Genomic DNA, 20653 nt, shown 5'->3' with positions numbered 1-20653 from the left:
CTCAGTACAGTTGGTGTTGGGGAGGAAGAGAGGGCCCTTTGTCTTTTCCATGCAGGATTAATTATGCTGAGTTGGAAAGATGATTTGTCGCCTAAACACAGCTGCCTAGAAAATCCAACCCAGATCTTGAGGCAATTCTGAATCCCCTAGGAGGACAAGCCTGGAACTGGATAGGTCTATTTCAGGGATACTTAGAGTCAAGGGAAAGATTTTAGGGAATTTGTGAATCCTTGATAATTGTAGGTTAAGTTGTGTGTGCTTATGTATCTGAATGAGCACACGTGGAATTTTTTTTTTCTAGGGACAGAGAGAGAGCATGTACGAGGTTCTCATAAAGACCCTTGACCTCTAAGAGGATAAGTCACTTGATGTTCTGAAGATTATAGATTTAGAGCTTATTATGGTTCCTTAGGCAGGCTAATAAGTGACTAGCTTGGGCATGTGAATGCATTCTTGGCTTGAGAGGGCTGGCTGGTAAAATGTCAGCTCTAGAAGGAACTTTAGTTATCATTTGATCTGATTTTCTTATTGTACAGAACTAGCCCAGCAGGGCAAGGGGAAGCAGAGCTTGATGGTTTAGAGTGTAAGATCTGAAGCCATACATCCTGGGTGGAAATCCAGGCAGTACACTTTAATAGCCATGTGATCTTGAGCAAGTTACTTTACCTCTCAGTGCCTCATAATAATAAATAATAGCTAACATTTGTTAAGCATTACTTGCCAGAGATAACAATTGTATGAATAATTCCTTATTTAATCTTTATGATAGTCCTATTCCTGTTTTAATGATAAAGAAATCAAGACACAGAGAGATAAATTAACATCTGTGTGTGTGTGAGAGAGATACCCCCTTTTTTAATCAGTTAGAGTCCCTGTGCATTCTAGTTCATCTGTGCCTCCTTGCATTAGAACTTTGTTAGAATTTGTCTCAGATTTTTCTACTACAGACCTGTCTAGTTCTGAAGTCTGAGTCCTTTAGACTTTCTGCCTATAAAAGTTAAACCCCTTTTCACTGTTTTCTGGCCCAGCCCCTGTCTATATGCTGGCTTTCCTAGTTTCTTGTTCTTCTAACCCTAGAAACTTGCATTGCTATTTATTTTGTTAAAAAGCTTTAGAATAGAGATTGTAAACTTGTTGCTCATAGGCCATATTTAACCCATAGAGATGTTTCATTTGGCCTGTATTGGTGGTCCTCAACCTTTCCAGCACCAGAGACCGGTGCTCCTATGAGGATCTAATGCCTGATGATCTGAGGTGCAGCTGAGGTGATGATGCTAGCGCTGGTGAGAGGCTGCAAAGACAGATGAAGCTTCCCTCGCTTGCCTGCCGCTCACCTCCAGCTGTGTGGCCTGGTTCCTAACAGGCCACGGACTGGTACTGGTCCGCAGCCCAGGGGTTGTGGACCCTTAGCCTATATGATGTAGTAGTGTTGGGAAAGTTGTACAGAAAAATCAGTTTCTAACATTTCTTGAAAAACAAAAGATCCAATATCATTGGAACTTTATTATATGGCAACAGTCAGCTGAAGCTGAGTCATGAATTCTTTAAACCTTTAAAGGGACGTGTTAAAGATCCTACCACTCTTTGGTGTCTTAATCCCACTGTGCTTCCCTCATTTACATTACTTGCCTGGCCCTGTAGTCACTGGAGTTTGAAGGGTCTGCTTTAGGGATTTTAGTGCTAATGAGTGGGTCATAGGGTGGGGAGCTTGAACGAGACTGGATAAGAGAAGACTTCACATATACAAGTGTACATTGCATGTTTGGACAAGGTTTTACTTATTTCATTTAGATTATTTCTGCTGATGTCCTCACAATCATCTTCTCCTTTGTCACTGTTAACATCCCAGTTATATCTTGCTTGGACTGTTGCAGTGGTCTCTGAACAGTTTTCAGACCTGAGATCTTCTAACGTCTAGAGCGTTTAGGAAAAGTGAAGTTTCCCCCGCTGTGAACTCTCCTTGTCTCACCCTTTTCATTGCCTATTTTGCTGTCTACTCACTTACCACCTCTCTTCTCTTCTCATATCTTTAGTTGCTGTCAGGAACTCTTAGTTCTGTGACAGGTAACAGTGTCTTGCTTTGACAAGGATAATAAAGAGAATGGTTCTTTCCCACTCAATAATAAAACTAGGGCAAGCCAGGAATTCCTGTAAAGACTTGCCTTATAAGAGGATGCTCTTAAGTGTTGCATGAATGACACATCTGAAATGGGCAGTGAATGCAAATTTATACTATCGGAAAGAAATTACTCTTAGGACCTTGCCTGGCTTTGGGGGCCTCTAGGTTAAATGTCTGTTCTACAGGGCCAATCTTGTTTCTATAGAGGCTAAATTAAGTGTAACTCCTTGCTCCACCTCATCTCCCCAAATGCTGCGTGATGGTGTGGCTTTCTTATCTCTCCCAGGAGTGAGCGTAGGGATGGAGTGTCCAGGGGCTGCCAAGCCAGGGCCTCACCTATGCCTTACCTCTGCCTTCATTAGTGCCACCTCCCTGCCTCCTCCTCTCCCCACTTCCTCCTCTCCGTGTGCCTCAGAATAAATGGGTTGAGTGCCCAAGGAGGCTATCTGAATGGGGAAGGAAAGTGGGAGGACCTGGGGCGGGTTCTACTCACCCCCCACTGCAATTCATAGGAGCTCTAGCCAGGGCCAGAGGGAGGAGGCCCCTGGCTCTGTGATGTCTTCGCCCCCATTGCTGCTGCTGCTGTCTCATTTTAGCCACCTCTCCTGCTCCGTCCCTTTTTCCCCACTGCTGTCCACAGTGAGTAGGAGGAAGGTGAAGTTCCCAACCCTTCTACCTTCCAGGTGTGTGTTACTTGGTTTTTAAATGATTGTTTGGAATAAAACCCTCAAGAAATAAACTTTCAGTGGATACCGGAAAAAAAAAAAGTGTAACTCTTTGCTTTCTAAACAACCCAGACAATCTTTGCCACATTGCGTTTGAAGGTTGCTCATACTATTATACAGAAAACAGAGCCTGGGATGCAGCTTCAGATGCCGGAAAAAGCTCTGATGTTTTTTGAAACTTTAAAGAATGAGGCTCTCTGGACCTTGGCCTCCTCCCTCTCAGAATGCAAGACTATTAGGATAGACAAAGATTTATTAAATTTTTTAAACAGGACCCAAAAAGCACTATGTATGAAAGGAAAAAAATCTAAATTAGATTTCATTCAAATTGAGAACTTTTGTTCATCAAAGACACCATTCATTAAGTGAAAAGATGAGCCAAAGAACAAACCATAATCTGGGGAAAAAATTATTTACATTACATGTATTGAGCAAGAATTCATTCCAGAATAAAGACATAAAAATCAGTAAGTAAAAGATACAAAATTCAATTTTAAAAATGAGCAGAAATGTGGAATAGGCATTTCACAAAAGAAGAGTATCCAAATAGCCAATAAGCTTTTGAGATGTACTCAGCTTCATTACTCATGAGGGAAGTGCAAATTAAAACCACAATGAATTATCACTATACACCCTGAACAGTTACAATTACAGAGACTGATAGTACCAAATGTTGACAAGGTTGTGGAGCAACTGAAATTCATGCATTTTAGGTGAGTGTAAATTGATAACAACCACTTGGGAAAACTATTTGTCAGTATTGACTAAAGCTAAACATACGACTCCATGACTCAGTAGTCTCACTCTTAGGTGGTATAGCTAAGAGGACATGTTTCCACCTAAGACATGTATAAGAATATTCATAGTTGCTTTATTCATAAAAGCTCAAAGCTTGAAACAACCCAAATGCCCATAAAAGGAGAATGAATAAGCAGAATAGCCATACAATAGAATATTACACAGACTATAAAAAAGAATGAACTGTAGAAAACACATTGACATGAATGAATCTCATAGCCATAATGTTCAGTGAAAGAAGCCAGCTACAAAAGAGTATATGATTCCACTTGAATGCTGTTAAGGGACAGACAGTTTGTCGAAGTTAGGATATACCTCTACAAGGGGTATTGACTTAGGAAGGCATGAGGGAAACTTCTGGGGTTCTATATCTTTATCTGTATGGTAGTTTCATGAGTGTATTTATTGAGCTATCTGCTTAGAATTAATGTGCTTTACTATAAAGTACATTAAAGTACTTTGAAGTACTATAAAATATCTTAAAGTACATTTTAAAAAAAGAATCCAAGGTTACTATTACCTTCAAATGAATATTTACCTTCTTCCCTACGATTTCAGTTGTTGTAGCACTATCACTTGCTCTTTAAGGAGCAGCTTGAAGGGACAAAAGAGGGAGAGAGGAGTCAGGAGGACCCAGAAATTTAGATGGTATTATAGAAAACTGCAAGAGAATAGCTGGGGATCATTTGCAGTTTAGTTGTCAGAATGATTAGCTCTAATCAGGGGACATGCCTGATGGTCAGCCACTCCTTTCTTCTCCCACTCACTCATCTTTACTATCTATGCGTACATGTACAATACTCAGGGAAGTGTTCCACCCACTGAAACCTGTAATAAAAGCTTGTTTTCTCCCTCAAACAGTATTCCTTTCTTAACTTTATTCTTATAAATGTCCCCACCACTCTTACAGTCATCCTAGTGGAAATTCTAGCATCCCATTTGTCTTCTGTCTCTTCATCCCTCTGCTATAACCAGTCTTGCTCTCTGTGTTTAGTGCCTGACCACTATTTTCAGTTCTTAAAGCCTCTGTCCTGTTTCAGAGTGATCCATATCACTCTTTCCATAAGGTAGGTAGGTAGTGCATTGGCTTCTTAACTTGCCTCTTGCTTCTGGCATATAGCATATATCCTTAAACATCACATTTGCCATTACCCTACCCAGGAGCTTTAGTGGCTTCTCAATATTTTTGTTCATGGCCATATTCCCAGAACCTGTTATGTGGGATGCTACAAGAAAAACGTTTTTTGGAATGACTGTATGACCTATTTTACTGGATAAAATAAAACTCTTTAGGCAAGCAGTCTGCCCCTTCTCTGGTGCCAGTGTTCCTTCTTCCCCTGTTTTCCTCTTACACATACAAACAGACATATAGGAAAATCTCTCCTTTTATCTTAATTTTTCTTTACCTATTTAAGTCTTAGTTAGCCCTTAAGGTCCAAGATCAAATGGTAGCCCATCAGGGAAAACATCCTTGTTAGATCTCCCTGTTTCGTATTCTTAAAGTTTCCTTTACTTAACTTACTATGTCCCCAGCACCTAGCAATTTTGATATAAGGTATGTGTTGAATGAATGAAGCTTTCTCTTACTTCTAGAGGAAGGGATTGCTCTATTTAGAGCCTCTCTAAAGTACTTATGGTCTGTGGCATTCATATTTCATGTCTCAGTCAATGCTTTTGCTATCATTAGTTATCTTTAATATGACTGTGCCCTACATCCAGCTAGATCAGTATTATGTCCTTGATTTCCTTTCCAGTGCCCAGGAATTACTTCTCAGAAAGGAGGCACCCAGATGTGGTTCCATAGTGTAGTGGTTAGCATGTCTGCTTTACACGCAGAAGGTCCTGGGTTTGCACCCCAGGAGAGCCCACGGTCCATGGTCTACGGCCATGCCACCCTGAACAAGCCCGATGTCTGATCTCGGAAGCCAAGCAGGGTTGGGCCTGGTTAGTACTTGGATGGGAGACCACCTAGGAAGACCAGGTTATGTAGGCATAAATAATAATAAATAATTTTTAAAAAAAGAAAGGAGACACTTGTCCTAATATGTACTATTACTTGCCATGTTTTTCTGTGGATTTTTAAGGACAAAGCTGTGTTTTATTCATCTTTAATCTCTAGTGCCTAATATACTTTGTATTGAATGAAAGCACAGTGGTTTACTCACCCCAAAATAATCTCTATTTCAAAAACTAGCTTCCTATCTGTAGTGATTTCTGGACCTATTAATTCCTCAAGTGTAATGACATAAATCAAAATGTCTCTGAGGAATAAACCCTTAGAGGAGGTTGTAAGAGCTCTTGCTGGACTTTGAAAGCCTGTCAGTGTTCTGTTGGGGAACCAGAGATTCGCTTTCTAGCTTTTAGACCACAAGGTGGAGCTCTGCAATCAGCTTTGTCCACTGGAATTCACCAGGGCTCTGGTATCCTAACCAAATGATTTGCAAAATTTAGAGGGCATCAAAATCACATGGGGAGCTTGTTAAAAGTGCTCCTTTCTGGTGCTCAGACCCAGAGGTTGAATTGTTAATCTGGGTTTGGACCTGTGAATCTGCCATTTTTTAAAACAGATACCCAGGTGATTTAGCAACTGCTTATATTGCAAGATGGAAACCGTGGTTATTCAGAGGTCCTTGTCGAATTTGCTTCTGTGTTCATTTGGACCCAGGGTCTTTGGGCTTTAGGCCAGAGTTTCTCTGTGCCCATTCCTTCTCACGAGGCACAAATGTACCTTTTATAACAAAAGACTTAGCTTCAGACCAGAGCATCTGGGGAATGTCTGCTGAATGAATGGGAGTTCTGGAAGCATGGATCAGTTCGTATCCATCTTTAATACTCCCAAGTCTTGTTATTCATAAGAAGGTGATATCAAATCTCTAAATCAAGTAGACTTTCTTATTGTAAACCCCAATTTTTTTTTCTTTTTAAAAAACTTTTTATGGTTAAAGAAGTTTCACACATGTATTAAGGTAGAATAGTAAAATGAACTCAGCTATAGCTATCACCAAGCGCCAATAATTAACTCCTAGACAATCTTATTTATTACTCTGTGATCTCTTTTCCAAATTATTTTGAATCAATTTCCACATAACACGTTTCCTCTGTAAATACTTTAATATGTATCTCTGAAAAAATTCTTTTCTTAATTGAGGTAAAATTTATATAACATAAAATTAACTTTTAAAGTGAAAAATTCACTGGCATTTAGTACATTCACATTGTTGTACACGTACCACCTCTATCTAGTTTCAAAACATTTTCATCATCCCCAAGTAAAACCCATACCCATTAAGCAGTTACACCCCAGAGTAATTCTTCCCTCCCACTGACTTCTGGCTACTACAGAGCTGCTTTCTGTCTCTGTGGATTTACCTGTTCTGGGTATGTCATATATCATGTGAACTTTTGTCTGGCTTCTTTTATTTACCATAATGTTTTCAAAATTTATGGCATTGTAGCATACATCAGTACTTCATTCTTTTTTATGGCTGAAAAATATTCTATTGTATGGCTATACCACATTTTGTCTATTCACCCATTGATGGACATTTGAGTTGTTTCCACCTTTGGCTATTATAAATAATTCTACTATTAACATTCATGAATGAGTATTTGTTTGAGTACCTGCTTTCAGTTCTTTTGAGTCTATACCGAGGAATGGAATTGCTGGGTCATATGGTAATCAATCCTATGTTAAACTTTTTGGGGAACTGCCGAATTACTTTCCATGAAAAAATAATTCTTTTTAAAAATAAAACCACAATGTTAATATCACACCTAAAAATATAACAATAATTCTTTGATCTAGTTGCGTATTTAATTAGTGTTTAAATTTCCTTAATTGTCTCATGAATGAATTGGTTTTTATTAATCAGGATTTAAATAAGGTAATACAAAGCAAAATTTAGCTGAGATGGCTTCTAAGTGTCTTTTCATATATAGGCACTCCTGCCTCTTAATATTTTTCTTGTAAATATATTTGTTAAATAAACTGGATTGTTCATCTTATGGAATTTCTCACATTTTAGATTATACTGATTGCATTCTTATACTGTTATTTAATATATTCCCTCCAACCTTAGTTTTGTTCATAAATTGGTATTAGATCTAGAGGCTTGAACAGATTAAGGTTTTATTTTATTTCATTTTATTTTATTTTTTGGTAACAAAAATATTTCATAGATGGTGTTGTGCACATCCATAAAGAAGCCCAAAATGCCTAGTTTTGTCTCCTTTTGTTTTAAAATACATTGACCGGCTTCTTAGTTTAGCTTTTTAAAATACAAGTAATGCTGGTGAAGATGTGGAGAAACTGGATTACTCATACTTTGCTGGTGGGAATGTACAATAAATAATACCAGCCACTGTGGAAAATAGTTTGGTAGTTCCTTTATAAATTAAAAATGCACTTACCACATGATCCACTGTTGCACTTTTGGACATTTAACCAGGAGAGATGAAAACTTATGTTCATACAGAAACTTGTGTATAAATGTTTATAGCAGCTTTATTTATAAGAGCTAAAAGCTGGAAGCTACCCATGTGTCTTTCAATGGGTGAATAGTTTTAAAAAGCTGTGGTACATTTATACCAGAGACTCCTACTTAGTAATAAAAATCAGTGAACTATTGACACATGCAACAATTTGGATTAACTTTAAGGGAATTATGCTGCATGAAAAAAGCCAGTCTCAAAAGGATACATGCTGTATGGTTCCATTTATATAACATTTATGAAATAATATAATTATAGAGATGAAGAACAGATTAGTGGTTGCCAGGTGTTAGGGATGGGAGTAGAGGGGGTGGATGTGACTATAAAAGGATAGTATGAGGGAGTCTTGATGTGATGGTACAGATAAGTATCTTAATTATGGTGGTAGTTACTTGCAGCTATACACGTGATGCAGTTGTATAGAGCTACACACATACATATACACACAGTGCATGTATAACTGACAAAATCTGAATAAGCTCTGTAGATCATATCAATAATTTTTTCTGGTTTTGATGTTAACTATAGTTATGCAAGATGATAACATTGGGAGAGACAGGGTAAAGGTACAAAGGACCTTCTTGTATATTTCTTTGCAACTTCCTCTGAGTTTATAATTATTTCAAAATAAAAAGTTAAAAAATACCAGTAATACATAATAATATTCTCCTTTTAAAACTGTCAGTAAGGCTAAAGTCCCTCTGACTACCTCTTCCAGTCCTGGAGCCTTGCTCCCTTCCTCTAGGGTAATGATTGTTAGGAGTTTTTGGTATATGCTTCCAGAACTTTTTCTTTGCTTTCATATGTACCCATAGAAAATATATAGCATTGTTTCTATATGCATATTTGTTTTTCACACAATTATTGTACTACCGTACAATTATTCTACAACTTGACTTTTTCACTCATCAGTATGCATTGGGAATTAATCCATACATTAATGTATCCAGATTTATCTTGTTCTTTTGTCAGTAAAGAACTTGAGTCAGCTCTCTGGCTCTTTCTGTTAAAAGTGTAGATTTTTCTTTTTATAAAGTCTTTTGTGACAATTCCCACTTCTGTCTCCCCAGTGGAGGGTAGATATTCTTCCTGTTTCCTGCAGCACATGTCCCCCTTATTACAACACTTTTCACGTTATAGAAGGAAATTGATGGTTTTCTTGTCCCACATTAGTCCTTCCTTGAGTGTGTCATCTTCATCTTATTTCATTTTTGAATCTATGCGCCTAGCACAGTGCCTAGAATAGTTAGCAGGTATTCAATAAATATTCAATAAATGCTTGCATGAATAAATACATTACTGAACTATTGGGAAAGGTACAAAGTGAATGGCTTAGATGAAGCCTTCTGACCGTGATGTACTGTTATCTGATGCTATTCTTTTTATTGGGTGGAATAATTCATCTCCACAGTATTCTGTCAAATCTTGTTGAACCAAGCAGCAGAAAAAAACTTGCTGGTCCTGTTTCTATCTATTGTGTAGTCAGGGCCTAGTCAGATAACCACTTAGGAACTTGGTCTCTTCCACTGTGAAATGAGAATAACGTTACCCTACTGTCTATCTTATAGAATTATTGTAAGGATTAGGTAATACAATGTACACACAAAGATTTTGGATGTTAAATTTAACGAAGAACTTGTTTCTTCTTCAGGGGTACCTGTTGTGATACAATTCCTTCAGTGAATTCTTCATAATTTGAACTTTTTATTTTGCAATCATAGGTTTGACCACTTACATTTTATTGGTTATTATCTGTATATTTTAGACAGGGACTTCTTAGTACACTCTCAATAATCTTGGCTTCATTTACCAATGAATTTACCCAAGTCCGAAAGACTTTCCAAGAACATTGATAATGTTTCTGGATTCTACATAAAATACTTTGTGTTTTGAATGCAAATATACAGCTTTGCCATTTATTTATAGATACTTTGGAAGTGGGATGGTGGATCTGCAGAAAGAAATCCAACCGAGTATAGTTTCAGACCTAACCTGGTGATTGTGTCCAGTGCTAACCAAGGCCGGTTTACTAATTAGAAAGCTACCAAGGGAAGGATATTATTTGCCCTCATTGAGAAAGATGGTGAGGGATACTGAAATTTTCAGTCCTTTGAAAATTTTTATTTGACTATCATTATATGAATTTAAAGTAATGATTTAATTTCAAATTTAGCATATGCACCAGAATTCTGTGGGTCAGGATATTATTTGAAGTTTCCTCGAAAAAGCTCTTTAAATTCCCTACTCTCATTCATTTCTCAAAGCTATTTTCTGTGGTCCCTAGTTAAAGAGAGAGTATGTATGAGATGGCATTTTAAAATAATGCATTCCATTTTCTTCTGTTTATAAAAGTAGTTCATGTTCATTGTAGAAAAACTTGGAAAATAAAATGAAAAGTAGAAAAATTATTAAATGGTACCTAAGTCCTATAGTCTAATTAATGTATCTTCTTGTTCTCAGAACATCCATCAGTCTGAATGTTTATCACTATTTTGTTTTTAAATATAATTGGGCAGGGCATATTTTCAAAATCTGTGAAATTCACTGGCCATTTTCTGAAACCCGATAGATGAGTTTTCTTTTTTAAACTTGTAATTGACTTCCTAAAATTTAATTATTAATTTCCCTTTTGAACTTTTATTCTGTAAATTATATATAAGATATAATTAAGGCACCTGTTTACCAAACTCTTCCTTCTTGTTGGCTACTTATTAGCAGATAGATGAATTTGATTCGCTTGAAGGATACATGGCAGTGTCACCTGAAGAGGGAGAGACCTGGATGGTCAGTGGCAAATCATTTTACTTTCCGGGCCAGTAGAAAAGGGTTTGACTCAGATGATCTCCAAGCCTCCTCTTATTTTTCTAATTTTATGCTGCTCTGCTTCTTGCCTCTCAAGATTAGGTTTTATGGGCAATCAGGAGCCATGAGAATCTTGGTAGAGCCTTTTTTTTTTTTAATGTTCTAAATCAGGGTTTTTCAGACTGCTGCTCATGATCAGTTAGATCATGCATTCAACAGCTGTTTATTGAATGCCTATTATGTGTCTGGCACTGGTTAAGCACTTGGGATACACAAGGAAAAGATATAAAAGCTAATATTCTAGTGGGAAAGGACAACTAGGAAAAAAATAAAATATATACAAACACATGGTATGTAAGTTGGTGATTTATGTAGAAAAAAAATAAAGCCGTCAAAGGAGACAGAGAATATTGAGGACGTTGCATTTTTGCATAGGGTATCATGAATAAAGAAGTGAGTGAGTGAACCATGCTCATATCTGGGGAGGAACATCCGGAGTTGCAGGATCTGCAGCACAAAGGCCCTGAAGCAGAAGCATGCCTGATGTGTTCTAGGAACAGTAAGGAGCCATTATGACAGTAGAGTAAGGTGAGCTCTGGGAGGTGGAGTCAGAGAGAGACAGAAGGGATGAGAGTAGGGAGGGTATTTCAGGGCCTTGTTGGCATTGTAAAGAATTTGCTTTCTATTGTGGTTGCAATTGGGAGCACTGTGGAATTTTCAGCAAAGTAATGAGTAATGATGTGATCTGCCTCAATGTGGTTCATCATCCCTCTGGCTGTTTTCTTCAGGATAAACTGAAGCATGGACCAAGAGTGGAAGTAAGGAGTCAGGTAGGAAGTTCTTTCAGTGATCCAGTGGGTCATAAAATCAATTTAGATGTTACAGTATTTATTAAATAAAAAAATATAGAAAATCAATGCATTGCATATAGTAGGTGGCAAGTATTGTTTAATGAATTTATACTAAATAAGTGTAGTTATATTGAGATACAGTATAAAATGTACTTATTACAAAAGGTTACTGTAAAAAAAAGTTTGAAAGTCGTTGTTCTAGTACATTTATATTATTGCCAACTCGAGGTGACTTTGGTTTTTGGACATATTATGTGACTTTTAGAACTCCAAACATCAAGGAGAAGCCTGGTATTCAATCTGAGAAGCAGGCCCCAAGAAACAATCCCAGCAGAGAAATGTTCTTATAATGGCCCTAAACACAGGCATTATTGGTGGCTCCCATATGAAACAGGCTATCTTCCTATAATTGTGTCTCATCAGTTAGCAGTTTGGCCTTCTCACCCCTTTCCTTTATGTTCCCCTCCTCTCATTTTTGCATAAGAGTCCTTGATAGAAGGTACCAAATTGTAATTTTTATTTTCAGACCCTTTTATACTTAGGATTTTTTCCAGAATTTGCCTCTTTCCTCTTTAACATTTCTCTAGCTTTGTGGCCTTGTACCCTATTAGCCAGCACAATCATTCCAGTGCCTTCTGCCATCAGAAGGGACTGCCTGTTTACCTGCATAAAATACTCACCCACTTCTTCTGCACTGTTATAGTTGCTATAGCAACTGGCATTTCAATCTTCCTTCCTTCCTCCTGCTTTTTTCTTCCTCCTGCCAACCACTATTCATTAAACTCCCTTCCCAGTTTTTTACAATGTGAGGTCAAGGCTGATGCTATGTCACATCTTTCAGGAGGTAGAACCAGGAATAGTTTTAAGATGAAGATTAAATGGCTGTTTACAAAACCCCCGCTATTTTCTGCAGTTTGAGGTGAAAGGTTTTTTTTTTTTTTTAATAAACCAGGCCATCTGATTAACTGAAATGACTAAATGTTGAGTCCCTGTGTGAAAGTCATGAGTGTTCTAGGACAAATCTGTAATGGTACTGACTCTTGATTTATTTTGAAATCTTGGTTAGTTCTGCGTGGCTTTTGGTTATCTTTGGGTCAAAGGCAAAAACTTGCGCTCTAGGTCAACCAGCTGCGAGCATGGAAGATGATGATTAGAAGCACTGCAATGTGTGTCATCCATGTTTGCCTTGTGGAGGAACTGATATGCCATTTGATTATCAGAAAATAAGTTTGTTCAATCACAGATCCCAATGTGTTCTTTTCAGGCTGCTTGTCCAACAGTTCGGGTTTCCTCTAGAGAAGTCTCAGTCTTGGAACTGAGGATTATGTTAGAAAAAACAAAAGAGAAAGCCCAGGTTCTTCTTCTAACTTATGTAAATAAGAAATAGTTCAGGGATCACTGGGACCTGGAACACACTTGACTGGAACTGGTATGGACCAAGACTCCATAAACTTGTTTACTTTTTACCTAATTCTAATGTCTTCTAGGATTTGTCATGGTCCATGGGTTGTGTTATAGGAAGTACAAAACGTACCATATTCCTTATAGGTCATCCTGTCCTAAGGCAGAAACTGGAGGAGAGATTTTCCCTCTCTTATAGGATCTTGATTTTGCCTCCCTGGTTGTATGGTACCGGATCTAATGTCTGTGATTTGAAATAGCAGTGCCTTGTCTCCAAACATTTCACAGGTCTTATGAAACTTTCACATAGAAGTGAGGGGGAAATTCATGCCAGTGGGCTTTGGAAAGTATTGTTGGAAATCTAGTTTTGTGGAGCCTGATCTGAGAAACTTTATTGATGCTCTGTCTTGCGCTTCTGGACAGGATACTCCTAATCACATTCCCTGGAAATAGTCTTAGTTTGTTTCTCTTGTGTTGCAAGACCAAGTACTTTGTAAAATGTTATTTTTATCCCACCCGAGCAATAAGAAAGTCCAATTGAGTATTTTTGAGAGTCAAGAAAACCAGGAGGCCACACCAGTGAAGAAATATTTTCCTGATGTTTTGAGGTTCTCTTGCTTTTCATCCTGGGTCTTTTGCATGCTGACCCTTGGATCACCTCCTGCCCTGTTCTTGTTGCATTTTATGACAAATCCTGGATTGAGAATAGATTTATTGCTCTTATTTTTTATTGGTTTATTTTATGTTTTTATTGCTTTTATTTTTTTATAAGTATATTTTGATTTGAACTCATTTTAACTTGTTGCTAGTCCTTTCAAGGTACTGCTTATCTCATTTGGATGTGTAATGGTGGCCATTTCTCTGGAGGAGTGGAGATAGTGGCATCTCCATTATCAAGATCAGAGTCTAGAAAGCACGTTAGGATTGAGGCATTCTTGTTATGTACAGGTATCCTCAGTTCTCCAAGAGAAAATGAGAAACTTCTTCTCCATCAGGAGACGACGTATTGAGGACAGGAAAAAACATTTCAAGCATTGTTGGTGGAAAGGAATTGGAGTCTTTTCTGCTAATAGACATGGGCTGTAAAAAGTGCCATATAGTGTGATTGGCTTTTCACTGAGTCTTTAGTAACCTGCTTTCTCTCCAACTGGTTTCCTCCCCTAACCTTCCCCCACCCCCCAATTCCAAAATGGAACCCTGTTTCTCAAAGTGTGGTCTAAAAGTCATATACATCAGAATTAATTTGGGTTGCTTTTTAAATTCAGTTTCCTGGGCCCGCTTCTCAGATTGAATTAGAATATCTGAGAGTGGACTTTTTAAAGAGTCCCAGATGATTTTCTCATGCACTTTATACTTAGAACCATAAACTATAGGATCTTTGACATTATCTTTTTATCTTGACTGTGAAAGCAAACTACTTCTAAGCCTTTTCTTTCTACTGAATTAGATCAGGCTTACCATTCTCATTAGGAGGAGCCAGCTGCAGAAGCCCTGCTGAGATATTACTATTAACATAGCTCACTTTCTGAATTTCTGGTGTCATTCTATCCCTCTAGAAGGATTGAAATTTGCGCCCAAACAGGAAGTATTCAGTTTTAGTTGCTGCTACTCTTCAGATAGCACCCCGAAACAGTCTAGGAGCAAGATTCCTACGTACCTACTCTCTCTGTGTGAGAAAGAGGAGTTCTTTGCCTAGAAGCATGGGCAAGAAAAAAGTTTGCGACTCTCCGAGAAGACCCCTGTAGAGTGGCCAGATTGCAAACATAGGTCAAGGAGTTTGGGTGGGGATGGAATGGGTCTCGATGCCTGTTCTGGGCAGACTCCTACAGGCCTGACTAGAATCTACAGAGGAAGTTTTTGTTAACAGATGGAAAGGGCGTTTGCCAGAGGCCCCAGCTTTCCTGTCAGGGATGCCTGGGCTGATACAAACCCCTGCTGTTATGGCTGGTGGGGCTGGCCAAGTTTCTTTTTGTTGATTCTTGTTTCCACCCCCAACTCCTCTTCAATCCTATAGATGCTGATTTATTTGCACACTCCATGCTGATCTTGGATTGAAAGCCTCTCATTGTTTTTGAGCTCAGTGTTTAGATAACACCCTGTAAAGGAAATGCCTGGACTCTAACAGCCCCAGTCATTCATTCTTTGTTTGTGAGTGAGTGTGGCCTGTGTTTAGGGCCATTATAAGAACATTTCTCTGCTGGGATTATTACTTGGGGCCTGCTTCTCAGATTGAATACCAGGCTTTTCCTTGATGTTTGGAATTCTAAGGACTGTTTTCTAAGTCTCTTCTCTCTCCTGCCATTCCAATCATAAGAGAATTAAAGTCTACTTTGCCCAAGACTTGTTTCACTCATAGCTGGAATACCAGAGCCTTCTTCCCTCTGGTGAGAAGGCTGTTTGGGGGGACAGGGGAGTGACTGGCTAGCGGTGGTACAGACTGTTTTTATGGCCAGGCCAGATTGGCATCTGCCTTTGCACTGTGATTTCAGGTGCTCTTTTCCCCATGGGATTTCTCTTTCTTGTTCCCTTAATCTTCCCCATTACTCTCTTGCCAAAAAAGAAAATATGTTATCTTCTTTTAATATTAAATCTCTTCTGGTAGCATATAGCTTTTTAAGTTTTCACTTGGTAAAATGCTATTAAAACTTCTTCTTTAAAAATGTTTCAGATAAACCCGCTTGACTCTCATTTAGGTATCTTGAGGCGCTTTTTAGCTCTTTGATTCCCTAGAATTTATAAACTTTTTTTTCTAAAACTACTAGGGTCACTTCCTTTCCATGACAACAATGACTGTGTGAGACAGAATTGGTAGTTCTGATGTGGCATTCATTTCTGCAGCATCTCCGATGCATATTTTTAACCTCATTTTCCTACCAGTAATATAATGCTCCAAGAACTGAAGAAGAAAAAGTTGGTTGTGACACAGTGAGCAGTCATCCCTCCATGATAAAATAATGTCCAGGTAATGAAGGATACTGACTACAAGAAAGATAAAACACAAACATACACATACAACTGTTAGTATGGTATAATTGTGAATGTTCATGCCATCTTAATCACTGTAAAATTGAAAGTGTCTTCTGAGTCATCAGAAGAAATTATTTGGAATCACACTGTGTGACTTTTAAAAAATATGAACATTATGAACCTACAGAAAAATATTAGGTGGTAAACCAGAACATACTACTCTCTAGTGAAGCTGGATAAATGCAATTATATATATTAACCAAATATAATTCAAAGCTAAATATAAACTTGTTGGAAATTGTAAAGAGAAACAAGTCATCTTGCTTTTCCAATTGTTGTAACTGATTGCGCTGCATTGAAAATTTTTCTTTAGTATTTACTCTTGAGTCATGCTGTATAGAATATAAAAATTCTCTGAACAGATTAAAAATTGAAAAATACTGCTTACATAATAAAGTGATTATTATTGAAGAGATATTCAGAATAAGCTATAAAGTATTTGTTTTTCTTTCTAATGGGTCTTGAATCTCTCCCTTAAATACCATCCATGGTTAGCCAGTTAGAGTAGACATGGCTCACCTCCCAGGGTCTTGACAAGTATCTACTTGATTCTGAAGTTAGCTCGGGTAAATGAAATAACTGATTATTTTAATATGTCTCCTTTTCCTGTAAATTTACTGGCAATTCAACTTTTGGAGATCGAAAAGGGGAACTGACAGGTTAAATAACTTTCTTTTATGTAATCAAGGAGCTACTCCTATCATCATTACCTTCTAGCCTACTTCACAGAAATACCTTTCTGCCAAAATTCAGATGTACAAGCTTGACGGGAGGTCCTGGACACATGTTGAAAAGAAATGAGTGTGGTGTGTTTTGCAGACGCTTGTCCAGCCTGTCTCATGCCCAATCCCTGTGCTTTGTGTCTTCCAGTTCTCTCTTACGCTATGGTGGCAACCTATCCCTTCAAAGTGCCATGAGTGTACGATTCAATAGCAATGGGACCCAGCTCCTGGCTCTGAGGCGTCGCCTGCCCCCTGTGCTGTATGACATCCACTCCCGCCTGCCTGTATTCCAGTTTGATAATCAGGGTTACTTCAACTCTTGTACCATGAAAAGCTGCTGTTTTGCAGGAGATCGTGACCAGGTAAGAGCCTTTTGCCTCCTGCATCCCACACTCATGCTTTCCTCTCAGATTGCTCTTTCTGTACTGGTCTTTATTTCTTTTTAGCATCATGTCAGATAGAAACAATCGAGGGGTATCAGTAAGTGTCTGAGGGTGTATCTGGCTTAATAGTGAGTTTCTTCTTTGGAGCTGGCATTGAGTAATATGAGGCACACACCATAAACCAAGGCTGACCGCAGTATAGTTCTGAGCAACCTAGCTCTGCCAAGTTTCTGAACAAATTTTAAGATTCTAAGAATATGTCATTTTAAAAGAAAGGAAGAAGTCCATGAAAAATTAGCCTACCAAAAAAAGAGAGACTTTATTTTTTTGGTATCAATAAAATAGAATAATGAATGGAACACCCTAAGTACCATCCAAGAGACATATATCCTGAATGACCCCTTGGGGTGGCATCTTTTTCTTGGATGAAATGGGCTGAGCAGCGTTTTTGAGAGGAAGCCAGATGCTGACTCTTTTTCTTTTATTGCCAGCATCACAACTGGGAAGGAGAACCCAAGCTGTGTTTCCAGCCTTTTTACAGTCTCCCTGGGAATCAGGATACTGATATTAACTTAGCACTGGCAGTTTAAAAACATACTTACATTCTTGACTATCTGTCTTGGCTATAGAATTTCTGAAATGGGTGTCAGAGGACCAGTTGGGCTGGTCTGAATAATCAAGCTGAATAAAGACAAATATAAAGAAAGAATGATCAAAGAAACAAATAGATTATTTTTCTTTTCCAACACAACAAATCTTATTGCTGTTTCACATTTCGATTAGAAAAAGAGAAACCTTATCCTCTTGCTAATGCTTAGTGTTCCCTTTGGGTCCATCAACTATGTCATATTGCATGCTGTATTCCACCTCTTGAGAGTTATTTGTTGACCAGGGGCATACGAGAAATGGTTCTTTGAGAACTTGTGAAGTCCCTGCTTCTTGAAGGCACTAGCTAGGACTTTTCTTCCTAGACTAAGGTAGCTAGAAGCTCCCCAGCGTTATAGTTTAAAGATTGGTGTATTTAGTAGAAGCACAGTAAATGCTTATTGAATTGAGTTGAATGTGAAAGAATCTGAAAAAGATATTTTAAGTTGTCCAGGCTAGGGATTTCCCTTCTTGTAAATAGAGAAAATATATCCAAATTCAGAATTATATTCTTGTTGGAATCTTAGGGCCTGCTTAGCTGTGATCCACACTTGAAACCACTAGGTGCCCTCAGTTATATAAGCTCCTTGGAGAGGCCACAATGCCTGAATGACTTTGTTTTTACAGGCAATTTGTTTCTTGGGTGGGAAGAAACAGTTTCTAGAGATGATCGGACTCATGATAGAACAGATAATTGTCTGTTCTGCAGAATGGTTGATTTAGTTTCATTTAGCTGTGGAAATAACAACCATGCCTCACTTTCTCTCTCTTCCTGGCTTCCTTATTTCCTTTCTTCTTTGCTTTTACTGAATACTCATCTTCCGTCAACTTTTTATGTATGTATGAGATCCTTATTTCATTTAACAATAAAGAGTAGTCACTAGATATAATGGTTTATTAGGCTTTTTACCAGAAACACAGGTACTCAGGGAAAGGTGAAAGAGGTGAAGAAGAATGGATGTTGTGTTTTCTTTCAATTCCTATATTAACAGCCAGAACCTGTCTGTGTGGAGTCCTTAAAAGACTCAGAATAAAGGCCTCTAGCCATTGTGTAGAGCACCTAGACTGATTTCTTAACCTTGGCTTTATCAACATTTTGGTCAGATAATTCTTTGTGTGTGGGACTGCCCTGTGCATCATAGGATAGTAGCATCCCTGGCCTCTCTCCACTAGATGCCAGTAATATCTCCCCCAGCCATCTTCAGACAACCAAAAATGTCTCCAGACATTACCAGATGTCCCCAGGGTGAGGTGAAATTGCCCCAGGTTGAGAACCTCTGACCTAGATTGTAATTACCCATATTCCCCAGATACACTGGGACCACTGGGACAGGTAGTACTATAGGTAGAGCCATACAGGGTATTTTGTGATGGTCCTGATTATGTACATTGATAAGACGTAGTTGTTTTTGCCTTTTGAGTTATATGTAATGATAAAAACATTGACTAGCTTTTGATTGTCTCTGTTCAGATTTGACTCATTTATTATTTGTGACTTTTGTTCTGTGGGAAGAGTTTGTGATTATGGGTACTATATCCTCTCTGACAAACTAGACTGCTTTTTAGTTGGGGTAAGTGGTTTTCTGTTGATGAAGGAGGATGAGAAGTCATTGAATCTAGCTTTGGATCAGTTTCAGAGTTAAAGTCTTTAAAATCTGTTTGTATTCCCCATATAGGTTAGTAAAAGTATATAACCTAAGGAATAGGAAGTACAGAGATTTATGTTTGCCCGTGTTGTTCACTCTTTGGGGACTAAGAAATGTAGCTGATTTGACATTGTCTTGTCTCCAATGCCTGGCACACAGTGAGAGCATTGTAAATATTTGTTTAAGTGAGTCTTGAGTCCTTTGGTGAATGTGTGGGTTTTAGCTATTGAGGCCTACAGCTTCTCTAACTGTAAATCAAGGTTGGTAAGTACTATTTTTCCTGTTCAAATTCCAGGGTTTGGGGAGGATGAATTAAATAATGGATTTTCAGTGAAACTAATCTTCTGAGCTTATACTTTTTAAGTGTGGCATAGGAGGCCAAACTTCATGTCTTATTCCTGGAACATGTCTCTCAAAGGTGATTTATAGACTCTGACTTACCACACTCATGGCTAAAGCAGCAGCTGCCGCGGTTACAGTATAATCTGCAGGACTGACATGCATAGTCTTTGACTAGTCCAGACAGCATCCTTTTTACTGCCTTCAAATTCCAAAACTTACCCTTTCCATATATTGGTCTTTATATTTGATCTTGTTCTTGTATACTTTGAGAACACCCACAGCCCGAGGCTCTGTGCTCTGGAATTCTTCATTTAGTCATAGGCTGGATAACCATCCCAGAGAGAAATTTGAGAATTTCCATAATAGGAATGAACATGGTCAGGAACAGCACTAAGTGACCTATCTATCTGAGACAGTCTTCTGGCTTTCAATTACAATGAGATTAGTCAGTCCACACAAATGGATGCAGATTTTGTGCCAGAGGGCCTGTACTTCCTTTTAGCCGATCCTAGGTGATTTATTAGCCTCAAAACGAAATTAACATTTCAAGAAATTGGACTCAGGGAATAAAGTGTGAAATAGACTGAGCCTACCTTGTGTCTACCCTATGCTCATTGTGTCATTGTATATAAATGCTAATTATAGACCTATTAGAGATCATTTTGTATAAACCTTTTACAGATGGGAAAACTAAGGCTTAA

At 38.2% G+C, this 20653-nt stretch overlaps 1 protein-coding gene and 1 pseudogene across 4 annotated transcripts in view; both read left to right on the top strand.

The window, feature by feature from the left end:
- The window catches only part of DCAF5 (DDB1 and CUL4 associated factor 5), a 90234-nt gene that overhangs the window by 32591 nt on the left and 36990 nt on the right, over positions 1-20653 (top strand). For 3 of the 4 annotated variants that reach the window (XM_039875343.1, XM_039875342.1, XM_039875344.1), the window contains exon 6: positions 17085-17298. In XM_039875343.1, the coding sequence (XP_039731277.1) occupies positions 17085-17298 (214 nt within the window). Of the gene's footprint in view, positions 1-17084; positions 17299-17810; positions 17925-20653 lie in introns of those variants that run through there. The other variant, XM_039875345.1, reaches the window with a different exon arrangement.
- Positions 5520-5635, top strand: LOC120612834 (uncharacterized; annotated as a pseudogene).

Source organism: Pteropus medius, unplaced genomic scaffold, assembly GCF_902729225.1.
Source record: "Pteropus medius unplaced genomic scaffold, Ma_sr-lr_union100, whole genome shotgun sequence".
NCBI classification, from domain to species: domain Eukaryota; kingdom Metazoa; phylum Chordata; class Mammalia; order Chiroptera; family Pteropodidae; genus Pteropus; species Pteropus medius.
This window is presented reverse-complemented; position numbering and strand designations above follow the sequence as displayed.